This window comes from Gordionus sp. m RMFG-2023, chromosome 5 (genome assembly GCF_954871325.1).
Source record: "Gordionus sp. m RMFG-2023 chromosome 5, tfGorSpeb1-WG-v2, whole genome shotgun sequence".
In the NCBI taxonomy this organism is placed as follows: Eukaryota; Metazoa; Nematomorpha; class Gordioida; order Chordodea; family Parachordodidae; genus Gordionus; species Gordionus sp. m RMFG-2023.
The window spans coordinates 9,038,760-9,053,495 of record NC_088779.1 but is presented as its reverse complement, the minus strand read 5'-3'; the positions used below and the strand labels follow the sequence as shown (position 1 = coordinate 9,053,495).

Here is a 14,736-nt window from a genome sequence, read left to right as displayed (position 1 = left end):
ATTTTATTAGGGAATCATCATAAATCGGCACAGGCACATAAAATATTAATAAATTTTATTTAATTTTATAAAATAATTATTTCAATTTTTATAAAAATATTTGTAAAATAAAAAATATAGGCGAAATTTCGTAACTCAACAAACTCTGGAAAATATAATTTTTTACGTATCAAAATCAAACCCAACCATACCTTGAAATATTTATACCATATTTGATGGAATCTTGAGGAAAAGTATTCCTACGCGATCAGCTGAGTTACCCATCCTTTCCTACGCGATTAACCGAGTTACCCTGTAGATCCGAATTTGTTTTACAAGTCAATATGATATGACAAATCGGGTTTAGCGGGAAATTCGGTCCGCGATTATTCTACCGAAAGCAGCTGGCTTTCTCATCCTCTTTTGTGATAGGCGGAACGTATATTTTCATGAAAAACGAATTCCTATTTTTTATACTTAAAATTTTTAATGATTTTTGCGATATATTATTTTACATTTGTTTATCTTTTAGTAAGAATATGAAAAGTCCTTTATATATATATTATATTTAAGGCAGTGGATACATGATTTTCCTATAGGGGGGGGGGGTGTCATATGTTTGAGCTATTCTGTTAAATCATTAATAATTCAATAATAATTATATTAATATTTTTAGCTTTTATTTACTAATTCGCGCTTATGGATAAAAGAAGAAATAAAGGTAATAACCGAATTTATTATTATTTTATAGGTATTTTATTTAATTTAAAAAAAATTTTAAATGTAAAATTGAAATAAAGTTAAGTGTCATTTTTTTAAAAAAAATTGCTTTAAGAACTAGCCTCAGCTTAAATTCTCATAAAATATAAGTAGAATAAATTTTTTTTATTGAAAATACTAATTGTAGTGTGTGTAAAATATTGATTAGTAAATAATTTTAATCAAATACAATATTATAAAAAAATTTATACATATTATAATATGATTTAATTTTCGTGGGAAATTTGCCAATTCATCAAGAATTTCATTTGTCGTTGGAACCAAATCTCTGTGGATATTCAACAGAGCTAATCCATTTAGCCGAGATTCAGAAGTAATATTTCGTAAATAAGTTTTCAACCTTCTCAAGTTGGAAAACATTTTTCCATTCGTACATGTTATAATAGGCAAACATGCAAGAATATAAAACCACTCAAAATATCTGGAAATTGAGCTAAGGTCTCATTACACCGATTGAGCGCATCAATAGCATACTTTGGTAAAATAACCAAAGCAGTATTTATACCACAATTCGAATTCACCGATTAAATTGATTTTAATATCAATATCAGGAATAAAATTTGCTAAATATTTAATTTTACCAATATTAGCATCAGAAAACGTGTTTTTAAACGGCAACTCATTATTTCATCCAAAAAAATATTACGACAAACTGAAGATTTTGCTTGCAGAAAGAACAAAGGTCTAGACATATATTATCGAAATTTCGAGGCTTAGCCAATATTTTTCTGGCTAAAATATTGAGTTAGCCGTTTTAAAAAATCGGCTTAAAATGAGCCGTTTAAAAACACTACAGAAAACAAAGAAGGGTCTTTAGGTAATTAAATTTGAAGATTGCTGTTTTTTTATCTAAAAACCATATTTTTATTTGTGTTAATGAAAATGAATATTAATAATATTCTTCAGTTCAGTCAACATTTATATTATATCTCAATAATTGCCTAGGTGCTATAATTAGTGTTGTATCATAAGATCTAGCTTTCTATTCAACGTCTATATAAATATTATGAAATATTTATCTACATTCATTCTTTTACCTGTTCATATACATTTTCCCACAAATCAATAACCTGAACTAAATCTAAATTTTGCTTTTGTAAATTTCTACAAATTAATGAGCTATAGGAAAATGATTTATTAATGCAACTAGCAGCAAAGACAAACTGATTGATATTGCAAAATTTTGACTAAGGGTGGGGATAAAATTTTTAAAAACTATATTAATGAAAACAATCAAATTTGCTACTAGCCTAATGGTAAAATAAAAGTCTTGTTCAAATACAATAATCTAGCTCTGAGGTAAACAGATTCTAATTACTTGAGTTTTTTCACGTTTGCCGCGGCAAATTTAATGATATGAAATAGGGTAATTTAAAAGTTTTATAAAGAGCTAAGTTTACATCTTAATATTAAAATAAAGTATATTTACCTATATGAAGAGAAAATGGATTTTAACTAATTTGAGGGTCAAAATTATATCTAGGGCTCTATTTTTTTAAATATACCACCCGGACCGGGCCTAAATTTCTTCTCTTCATATATTTTAAATCGCCTTTCTATAAAAATTAAAAATAAATGTGATACATTTTGAAGAAATCCGGACCGGGTCGAAGAGAATTTTTAAAAAAATCCATGTCAGGCCAGAAAAAATTAAATTTGGGTCAGCCCGAGAGGTGCAAATAGTATTTACAAACGAATATATTTAGACCTTTATCTCATAATTAATTCTTGGCTCACTACTACTTGAAATGCGTATATTTCTTGCCCTTACTGCGAATCATGGTCATGCATGACACCTCTTTTTGTGTCGCTTCAGTCCTAGCTCTTTGAATTTTTCATTTAAGCTCTTGGAATTTCGAAGCTCTTATAATAGCTAAATGGGACATATTTGTATCTAATAATTTACCATCTAACTACAGCATCCCAGTATTCTTATAAAGTTTTTATTACCAAAAGATATCACCTTTTAGCATAGTTAATAGCTAAAATACTTGTAATATTAATCGTCAACTTCTTACCAAAGATAGAGGGGGAGTTTGCAAAAATATAAATTGTCTGTTTTTGCCAATATATATGGGGAGTGTAAAATGCCATACTTAGCCTATTTTTTCTGCTTAATGAATCAACCAAACTGAATATGTAAAAAAAAGATATACATATTATACCAAGATAACTTCTTAACAATATACATTTATTTCATTCAAATCCATTGAACGTTTTATTTCAAAATCCTGCCTGCGTCTATAGATAAGTGATTGATGGACAACGTTGCTATATGGTACAGTTGTCTTTTATTAATTTTCCACACTATAAGTTAAAATAATTCAAAATATGCTTTTTATAGCTCATACATTTAACAATATAGCGGTGTAAAAAAATGAAAAATATTTATTTTTCCTGAATTTTTTCAATTTTGGACATTTAAAATGCTACATGTTCTACTCATTCATTATCAGAAAATTAATTTATTTTTACCTTGTTTTATTTAAAATTTAAAATAAAATATGATTCATAAGTGAAAATTTAATCTTCATTGTGATTGCCCCAATTTCAAATAATTTGTTCTGTTCTTGGAATCAAATCTCGATGAATATTAGGTAAACCTAAACTATTAAACCTGTTTTCTGATGTGGTACTCATAAGATAAGTTTTTATTTTCCTCAATGATGAAAAGGTTCTTTCATTTGTGTTTGTGCTTATTGGTGATTTTGCCAAAATATAGAATAGTTTTATTATATTTGGAAAAAGCCAAAATATATTTTAAATTAAACAATGCTTCCATTGCGTTAATATTATTAGTAGAATTAATCTTTCGTGACAAAATTTTAACTCAGAAATCAATTGGCCTTCAGATACATTAATATCGCTTGAATAAAATTCAACCAAATATTTAATTATATCTAGATCAAGATTTAATATTTCCTCTGAAGGATTTATAACTTATAAAATTTGTAAATTAGATAGTGCCATTTGGTGAACCACAAATCCTTTTGAATTTGTGTCAAGAATGTGTCAAAAAGTATCTTATAACAATTCTCAATTGATTCCACATTTATATTGGAACGACTATTTTTCTTGGTGTAGCTCGAGGATTGCCGATCTCAAAATCATATAATCTAGCTTTCTCCCAATAATTACAAAAATTTTATGAAATTCATGGTTAAATATATGTCTTAGTTTTTGAAGTTGTAAATATAATAAATAATATTGGCGATTCTCATAGTCACCATCAAAACCATATTATTTTTTTATATTGCACAAAATTGTTGTGTAATTAAATAATTTATTTATAAATCCCAATACAAAATAAAATCGGTTGTCTTATTGAATCCAATAAAGTATCTGCTTCAGATAAAATATTAAATTCAGACCATTCCGATATTTCTCCAAGGGCACTCAAATGAGCTCTTCTAGAGCCAAAAATGTGGTAAGATATCCTAGACTCCATCTGGTTGGACCTACCTTTTGTAGTTTCTTGTAGCACAAAAGACATAATTCTATTAAGCAGATTTTGTCTTTTGGGATATCTGAGTATTTCGTACACTCTTCTAGAAATTATGCATAATCATAGTTATTAGAAATAAATTTAATAGAATTATACTTAAGTAATTTTTTGTACACGGTATAGAAGAGGTATCAGATATGATGTCTCAGATTGTAATAAGGACAGTTATTATATTTTCTCTAATTATTATTGGGGGTTATATATTTTTTTATATTAAATTATATTACTTTTATATTTTTTAAGTTGACAAAATTTTCTTATATCCATTTTTTTTAACTAATTATTCTAATAAATATTATATATCAACTTTAAATTCATCTGAATTTTTGTAAATGAAATCTAGGAGGGTTCTCAAAAATAATATTTCTTGGGGAGTGTCAATTCTTATTTGAGCTTGCTAAGAAAGCATCCCTCGGCCCTTGCTTCTAAAATGTATTAAATAAGTGTAGGGTACGATTGGTATTTAGCATTTTTATCATAAAATTTTGAAACAAACAAAACGGAACAAATAGACATATAAGCAAATCTCTCACCTGCAAAATAAAAAAAAAGTATAGCTCTTTACCTATAATACTTTAGGAGCTATGATTAATTAAGTAAATTGTTCCATTTTCGCCATTTTACCCCATATCCAGGGCAAAGTGGCTAAGCAACAGGGTCATAAATATATTGTTTAATTGAATAAAATAATGTAATTTTGACATGTATTTATCACTCTTAATTATTAATTAACTAATCAATACAATTTTGAGTGTGCCCATTTTAGGGTACATCTTACCTTTCAATTATTCTTCCCCTTTGCGACTTTTAAAATTTTAATAACACAAACTATTTATTCATCTTCCTTTTTTGCTCAAAAGTATATTTTATCTTTTTATATGGTGTAGACGTTTATTATAACTATGTCATTAAGGAATATATATGCAATTAAATTCCGAGTCAAAATATATTTTGCTAAAAGCAAAATTAACTATACGGTGAATTTTATCATTTTTTGGTAAAATACCAGGAAGCTTTTTCAAAATATGAACATAGATAAGAAATTAGATATAAAAATACTTCTTCACAACCAAATTTAAGGTTTAAATTACGTATAAAAATACATTTTCACACCAAATTTAAGGTCTAAATTATATATGAAAATATATCATCACACCAAATTTAAGGTCTTTAGGCTCAAGGGTTAAAAAGTTACTCGTGTTATCATTGTTACCACAATTGCTTTATCCCGGTCTCTAGTTATTATAATCTATTTTTTTTAGCTCAAAGTATTTCAATGTGGCTATTTTCTAATGTTCCAGATATCACTATTCATACGATGCTAAAAATTTTAAATATTTTTTTCTCTTTTCAAAGACTTCTGAACTGCGTTAAATATAACTTGTGACATAATATTAGGAATCTTTCATTACTTCTAATTACATTATGTCATAAAACACAAAAAGTCTGTTTACCAAATATAGAACGAGGGATAAATTGATAGAGGAATTATTAATTGCCTTCCAAAAATTAAAAATACGTATTTTTAATTTTAGTTTAATATTTTAAAAGGGGGTATATCATTAAATTATTTTTCTGGCATCCCCTTCCTTTAAGGCCTGGCGTAATTTTAAAAAAGTATTCTGACCCAAAAAACAAACAATAAATAGAGGCCGGGCCAAACCCCGTTAAAATTTTCCAAGAGCCAAAAATCATATTCATTGATATTGATATCCACCACAATTTGACAAGTATTTTCTTTTTAATATCAGGATCTGGTAAAATGATTCTACATCGAGATTCTTATTACTTAAAATCTGGAATTATTTACATCGCCTAACGGAAATAAGTTGAAACATGAGTGCAAATAGAAAAATTTCCAAATGTAATGCTTAAAGGAGGAAAAATAAAGAAAGGAATTTAAAGTTTACTTACAACAAATTGAACCGCAACCAACGTGAAATTATCAGAAAAAAAACATATTAGGACATTACCGCATCAGTTGTCTCCCCGATAAAGAAAATATAATTTCAGAATCTGATAAGAGTTTTTGACACCCAGTCTTTCAGGCGCGTAATCGCAAATTTGAATATTTTCATTAATATCATTTTAAGCGAATAAAAATTTTACCCCCCCCCCCCAATCAAAATTTTATAAATATTTGAATATCAATTTTCCAAACATAAAACTTATTTTTTATAAATAAATTTTATTAAAGTTTCCTCCTTGTGAGTACATTAACATTATTCAAAAATATTAATAAAATGGAAAAATTTTTAGTTCAAAGAGATTGTAATCAAACGGTAATTTATTTTATTATTGCTAGTTGCATCAATAAATTATTTTCCTATAACTCACTACTTTGTATAAATTTACAAAAACCAAATTTAGATTTGGTTCAGGTTATTGATTTGGCGGAAAATATATATGAACAGGTAGATACAATAAGAATGAATATAGATGAATATTTTCATAATATTTATCTAAAGGTTGAATCGAAGGCTAAATTTTATATAACACTAATTAAACTTTGTCTAGCACATAGGCAATTATTGAGATGTAATATAAATATTGGCTCAACTGAAGAATATTATAAAATATTCATTTTCACCCCATTCTTAGATACTTTTTTATCGCAAATAAAAGTATGGTTTTTAGATATAAAACAAGTCTTTAGCAATTTTCAAGTTTTATTACCCAAAGATCCTAATTCGTTTTTTAATGTCACTAATGGTAAAATTAATATTTAGCAAAATTTTATTTCTATGAGATTGATACTGAAATAAATTTAAACAGTGAATTCGAATTGTGGTATAAATATTTACGACGTTTAGCTATTTTACCTGAGCATGCTATTGATGCGCTCAATAGGTATAAAGAAACCTTGGCTCAATTTCCGAATATTTTGAAGTTGTTTTATATTCTTGCATGTTTGCCTATTACAACATGTACGAATGAAAGGACTTTTTCCAACTTGAGAAGGTTGAAAACATATTTACGAAGTACTACTTCCGAATCTCGGCTAAATGGGTTAGCTCTGTTAAATATCCACAGAGATTTGGTTCCAACGACAAACAAAATTCTTGATGAATTGGCAACATCCCACGAAAATTAAAAATCACATTATAATTATAGTATTTAATAAAAATTTTTGTATAATATTGTATTTGATAAGAAGTTAAAAAAACTTGTTTTTTAAATTATTTTCTAGTTAATATTTTATACACACTACTATTAGTATTTTCAATAAAAAAATTATATATGAGAATTTAAGCGGAGGCAAGTTTTTAAAGCAAATTTTATAAAAAAAAATGACATTAAACTTTTTTCAACTTTAAAAAAAAACTTTATTAAATATAATCAGTGGCGTAGCTACGGGGGTGGTTTTTGGGTTTGGACCCCACCCAGAGCTAAAATATTTTTTTAGATTATACGTTCAAAAGACTTAAAAGTGACTTTATATCAAAAAAATACCATTAATTTATATTTTTTGGTTTTGATGTTTGTGTAAGGATATTATATTACTATTGAAATTATTCTGGGTAGTATTATTATAAAGTCATTGAGAATAATCTACTCAATTATAATAACATATTATTGATGCATTAATATATTTATTATATATTATCGAAGATATGGTTATGTAAGATAACCCGGCCGAAGGCCCGTTAAAGGGGGTCTGGGAGGCGAAGCCCCCCCCCCATGCTTTTATATGTATGGACCCCCTCTAAGAATTTTTTTTAGCTAAGCCACTGAATATAATATACCTAAATTAAAATAATAAAAAATAAGCTTGTAATATCCATAAGCACGAATTAGTAAATAAAAGTTAAATAGAATAGCTAAAACATAAGACCCGACCGAAGGCCTAAGAAAATCCTGGATACGCCACTGCATTCATTGATTACCTCATGATTGACAATTATATCAGTAAGTAAATCATCAATCCAAGAAATTTTAGTCAGGCTATATACATCAATGTAAAATAAGCTAGCTTTAAATTTGAAATTACGAGTGCTCATTAGTGTTGTTAAAAGGCTCGTTTTGAGCCGATTTAAAAAAAAGACTAACTCAATATTTTATCCAGAAAAATATTGCCTAAGTTTCAAGATTTCGCTAATAGTTGTCCAAACCTTTGTTCCTCCTACAAACAAAATCTTCAGGCTTGCGTTATATTATTCTGGATGAAATATTGAGTTAGCCGTTTCAAAAAATCGGCTCAAAACGTACGTTTAACACTACTAGTGCTAACCATAAAAATAAATTCGCTTTGATTAATACTCTAATTAGCCTTTTCCAGTATATTATATTAGACTTTGTTGGGGGTCGCCTCATCACATACCATTTCCCTAAAGAGTTATTTATTAATTATTAAATAGAATATCCAGAACCATTGTCTACTTGCCCAGAGTACTAGGAGTCATTACCAATATATATTTTATTTTTTGTGGGAAGGTAGCTTAGGAAAAATCGAGTTGAAATTTTATTTTAGGGATGAAAGTATATCTTCGTATTTTACTTTTAATTTTTCTCTCTCATTACGATAAATGTGTTTTATAAATCAAAGGGAAATGATATAAAATTTATAAACGATTTACAATCCACGCGCAAACATATACGCAGATTAATAAATACTCTCAAACCTCAAAAAAGTAAAAGAGTTGCCAGTCGTTCATTGCTCTTATTGCAAACTATCACTGAGTAATGCCTTACTTTACAGCAAAAGCACCTTCATTATATATTCATTGCAATATAAATTACTATCCAATGGATGGGGTCAGGAGATCCTGTAGAGGATAAAGCATATTTTTTTGCAGAAAGAGCCTTTTAGTTAAAAATCAAATTTTTGTTTTAAATTTTTTCTATTATTTTTGTGAAACGTGATTATAGTGCAGAGGTTAAGACTTTAAAAAGACTTAAGCAAAACTTATAATCATATTTAAATTTATTATTATTAAGGATATACATATATTATTCGAGGTCGACGCGAGAGTGAGTTTAGTAATTTTTAATAAAAGATTTTTGGCTCAACCCATAAAATAATTATGCACAAGTTCACCCGCACAACTCGAAAAATATATTGCCAGGCGCGGCTAACCGCACCGGCTTCTATAACATATCTCCTATCTTGGGCTAAATTTGGAAATAAATTTTTATATAAGAATCTATGATGAAAATCAATTTTTTATAGAAAAAATATTCCTTAAAGAAAGAATGAAAAATTATTTAACCCAGGTGATGATGCTCAACATATTTACAAAATTTAAACCAAAAACATAGTTTAGCATAGAGATTCCATTAAGGAAAAAACACGTAAATAAATCTCTGTGGATATTTAACAGAGCTAACCCATTTAGCCGAGATTCGGAAGTAGTACTTCGTAAATATGTTTTCAACCTTCTCAAGTTGGAAAAAGTCCTTTCATTCGTACATGTTGTAATAGGCAAACATGCAAGAATATAAAACAACTTCAAAATATTCGGAAATTGAGCCAAGGTTTCTTTATACCTATTGAGCGCATCAATAGCATGCTCAGGTAAAATAGCTAAACGTCGTAAATATTTATACCACAATTCGAATTCACTGTTTAAATTTATTTCAGTATCAATCTCATAGAAATAAAATTTTGCTAAATATTAATTTTACCATTAGTGACATTAAAAAACGAATTAGGATCTTTGGGTAATAAAACTTGAAAATTGCTAAAGACTTGTTTTATATCTAAAAACCATACTTTTATTTGCGATAAAAAAGTATCTAAGAATGGGGTGAAAATGAATATTTTATAATATTCTTCAGTTGAGCCAATATTTATATTACATCTCAATTTTTAAGCGAGTAACAAATAATATGGTAATTTATAATACAAGTAAACAACATATTTCTGATTTTGGCATCGAGGTAATGTTCTAATAACCTTCGATACCATCATAAAATTTAATATCAGTTTGATTGTTTTTAGAAAGCATAATTAATAGCATATAATATAACTGATATTGATTTTTTATTTTGTTGTATAAGTGTAAAAAAAAGAGTAAACAATGACAATTAGATGTATGTCAAACTTTTGTATAGAGATAAAATGTTAGAAAAAATGAGGAGACTTTTGCGTTTGAAATGTTAATATTTTCATTCCTCTTTTTAGTATACATATATAAACCACATATTGGAAATGTATAGTCAGAATATTAATATATGAAATTTAGGTTAAAAAAAATCTTTTAGTTGGATAATTTCAGTTATAAAATATATAATTTTTCTTTTATAAATAAATTTTATAATAAATTAATTTTTTAAAAAAACGATGTTTACAATAAAATAAATTTATTTATGGGCTTAAAATAAAATGACATTCAATTTGCAACTTTTAATATTCCTAACATATCAGGTATCATAATGTTTGAATTTGAATAATTTTAATGAACCGGAAATAAGTAGAGCTGTATTACTTATGATGCTATTTCTTAAGAGGGAAAATAATGTCATTCGTTACTATTTTTAGAAAGTAAGACGCTTTTTGTTACTCGTTGCTTTTGGAACTTAGATTTAAATACAAAATTATAAGCCAACTGAAGGAAATTGCAAAAAATATTAATTTTTGTCGAGTTTTCAGATCAAATTAAAAGATTATAATATAGATCTTATAAATTAAATTTTAATTCATATATATTATATGTATATAATCAATTGTAGATTAGTTTTTACTAAATTCAAAAAAATATAATATTTTATATAGTTGAATTACGTAAATTTTAAGATAGTAAAAATAATTCTAAATGTGACTACCATCATCGGCACCAGTTATGTTGTTATAGTATTTTATTTTAAAAGCAACGTGACGCATTTGAAAAGTAGCGGGAAAGTTAATGTTCTCTTATTCAGATAGTAAGCTAAAAGTAACGACTACATTTTTAAAGTAATGTTCAGTAATGGAAATAAATACTGGCAAAAGATAGAAATAAAAAAATACTAAAATATAGTTGTAATCATTTGCGTTACTGACCAGTGGCAAAAGGATGGACAGAACACGTATATATACTATCAAGCCTGCCAAAATATTTCATATTTGAGAAAAACACCTCCTTTGAGTTGGCTTTAAAAAAAACCAAATTTTTTAATGCACAACTCATAATTTTGGCGCAGTGAAAGCTGTGTAAATTTTAAAATTAAAGATATTATTTAATTTCTTTGAAACATCTACATTACCTCTCCTATGTTCCATTCTTCTTAGAAATCATTTGATTATTTTTAAATTAGTCTTTTCTTCTAAATTCAGATCATTTAAAAGACCAATTTTCTTTACAGATAGAAAATTTGATGTATAAAATATTAATAAGTCAAGATTATCTATTTTATAGAATATTTCGATGGAGGGGCGAGCAATCAGCGCCTATGAATTAAAGGAATAGTTTATTAAGACTAATTAATAAAGGCCTTTCTTATGGTTATACAAAATATATACTTTGTGATAAATTAGAGTTAATCCTTCTACATTGAGCCTACAGTGCTTTTTTTAAAAATTATTCAATAATTATTAATTTTAGTTATCAGAAGTTAGCAGCATATGGAATATTTGGCATTTTTGGAAGTTTCCAGAATACAATAAAGACCCAATATCGTACAATAATTTTTACGAACCACAAATTACAAGTTATATTAATTTTATATATATCTGATTAAAAATTAAGAATAGGTTAAGTTGCAATTTACTTAATAATCAGCTATAATAGGCTCTCCATTCACACTTGCGTATACGTGACAAAGAATAAGTTGAAAAAAGCCCCTCACCCCCACTAAATCCACTCCTACCCTCAAAAAATTTTGTGGTGAACATTAGTTGGAGATAATCAGCTAGTTGTAATACTAACTAAGTAAAAGCTAAATTAACTATGAGAGTGTATAAATTCAAACTGTTTTAAAATGTCATCTGAAAATGAATCATTTAAAATATCTTAATAAATTAGAAACTTTTTACCAATTATTATGCTTTTATTCTATATTTAACCTTACCCCCGGTCTAAACCCATTTTTGATGCTTAACCCTCCCGCCCTTTAAAAATGGCGGCAAATCTTCTCGAATGTAGACGCTGCTTGGCTAAAAAATGATAGAGGAATAAGATTTCTTTTTGAAAATCTAGCTTACTTAAGTGAGACCAGATAAAATGGTATGAAACTTGCTGGACATGATTTCATTTTAAACCCAGTAAGACTTATATTTTCGAATTTCCGGCGGGGTGGGGGTTAAATTTTAAATCCTTCAACTATTTAAAAAAAAAATTAGATCACATTAATCTTTGCACCATTAAGTTATATAAAAAAAATTTAAAGCTTTAAAATTATAAAATGGACATTATGATAAATAAAATTTGGGAAAGTTTGAATCATATTATATGTTATGTGTAAAAAAATTTTGGAAAATGTATTATAAATATAATATGGAAGTATAAACTTAATATTCCCTATAACGATAATGCAAATGGAAAAATTTTAATTATATCATTAAAATACTGTGCATCAAATTTATTATAGGATTAATAAACTACTTTAACAAAAACCCAAGGTATGCGTATTTCGAGAATCTGATATTAAAAAAAATTTGTTAGTGATTAAGTGTTGGTAGACATATCTATTAGTGTTTTGTAAATTAATGATTAATATTTTATTATCTATTATTATTTTGATCCAAATTTAACCTTTTAGTATTGGACTCCCTCTAATTTATTTTTATATATAAACTTTAACTTAGTGTGTGGAAAACACCATTTAAAACTTATTGATAGAGTTCATTAGTTTATACATCCTTGTGTATTTTCATATTAATATATAGATTTACTAATATTATAATTCAAATACAAAAAAAAAGAAATCACGGCTATATGCAGCGATTATCAAACAAAATTATACTTTGATTTCGAAAGGCCATTTTATGGCGCGATCGAGATCCCATATAATTATGTCGAACGATATTTGGGGAAATTTCCGTATACACTCCATATACGCTATAATCGCAAAAACGACAATGCAAAGCAATGTGGCATCGAAATTAGAGGAAAGCAAAATTTTCAGCACACTTTTAACAACGAAAATTGTGGAATTTATACAAAACAGGTGAAATAGGGCTTACAAATTGGGCAGAAGCATTTAGCGATATATTTTTTCCCCAAAACACTTTATTTAAATTGAATGACATTTTATAAAAAAATGATGAAAATAATTTACCTTTTTTTAACCCCCAAAAAAGTGTCCACCTATTTATTCTAAATCATCATAAATACATTATTTTAAATAAAACGCAAACCAAAATTTTTCATTTGTAAGCACTAAAATAATTGTTCATTTCACATTAGGTTGTTAATAAAAATTAATGTTTTTGAATTTATTATTTTTTTAAAACAATTAATCTAAAAATGAAATAAATTTTTAATATAGTAAAAACATTATAAATTTCGAGCATAAACCAAACACAAATTAGTTTTGTTAAACCCGATTTTTAAAAATGGCTCGATTAAGATATTAGCCAAATTATATAATGTTAGCCTCGAGTTTTGGCAAATAAATCTCCAAGCTTACATAATGTTATTTTGGCTTAAATATTGGGTCTTTTCCTATTGATTCCCCATAAGGTTTAACGTGGGCTACGATTACATGAGGTATTTTTGTTCAATTGACACCACCTTTTTTTCAAATATTATATTCATTGTTGATGGGATAGATGCTTATACGATATTAGCTGATCAATGTATTAAACTTTTATATTTATTATTTTTTCAACAGATATTCAATGGGAACAATAACGATACTCGCCAAAAAATAATTAAACTGAAAATTAGGTATTTGAACAAAAGTTGGCGTGAAAAATCGATATATTGTAAATGAATTAGCTACATTTGTAGCGTTTATTTCATTACAGACTTTCAACACAAATTATGAAATATATCAACAATTAAAAGTTGACATTTTTTAAAAAAAATTAGTACTATTTTTTGAATGTATATAAATAATATATTACATTTTTTAAATTATTAACTCATTGGCATATCACAAGAATTGTTATTTTCGGTTTCAAAATGGTTCAATATTATTAATTTCCACGTCTCTATCTTTGGAGCAAATTTCTTCATCATATTTTTTAAACTGTAAAAAGTCTTACGTATTCTAAAGGTATATTTCCTAATACCCACAACTTTACTCAGCCCCCCCCCCCATTTACTTATATGACCTTTATTAACCCCTCTTTTTTAAAGAAAAATATAGCTTTTTGATATCAAATTTCAATATTATTTTCTTTAATTATAAATTCCAATATTTCCTATATTATTTTAATTATTTACTTAAATATATATAAATATTTTCGCTTTCGATTAGTCCAACAGAAAAAATATTATACAGTGAAGTGAAACTTTCTCCATTAATTTGACCATAAATTCAAAAATTTCTTACAAATAGGAAAAGAAAAATCAGAAGGAAAACTGGCTAACTTGAGTAAACTGGAA

General features: G+C 26.8%; 1 protein-coding gene across 1 annotated transcript; it reads left to right on the top strand.

The window, feature by feature from the left end:
- The first annotated feature begins 10,532 nt into the window (after positions 1-10,532).
- On the top strand, positions 10,533-14,148 carry LOC135930061 (uncharacterized). Its single transcript, XM_065466844.1, has 4 exons — positions 10,533-10,631; positions 11,788-11,893; positions 13,107-13,351; positions 14,018-14,148. The coding sequence occupies exons 1-4, from the start codon at positions 10,590-10,592 to the stop codon at positions 14,117-14,119; spliced, it is 495 nt and encodes a 164-aa protein (XP_065322916.1). The 5' UTR covers positions 10,533-10,589; the 3' UTR covers positions 14,120-14,148.
- Positions 14,149-14,736: the final 588 nt, after the last annotated feature.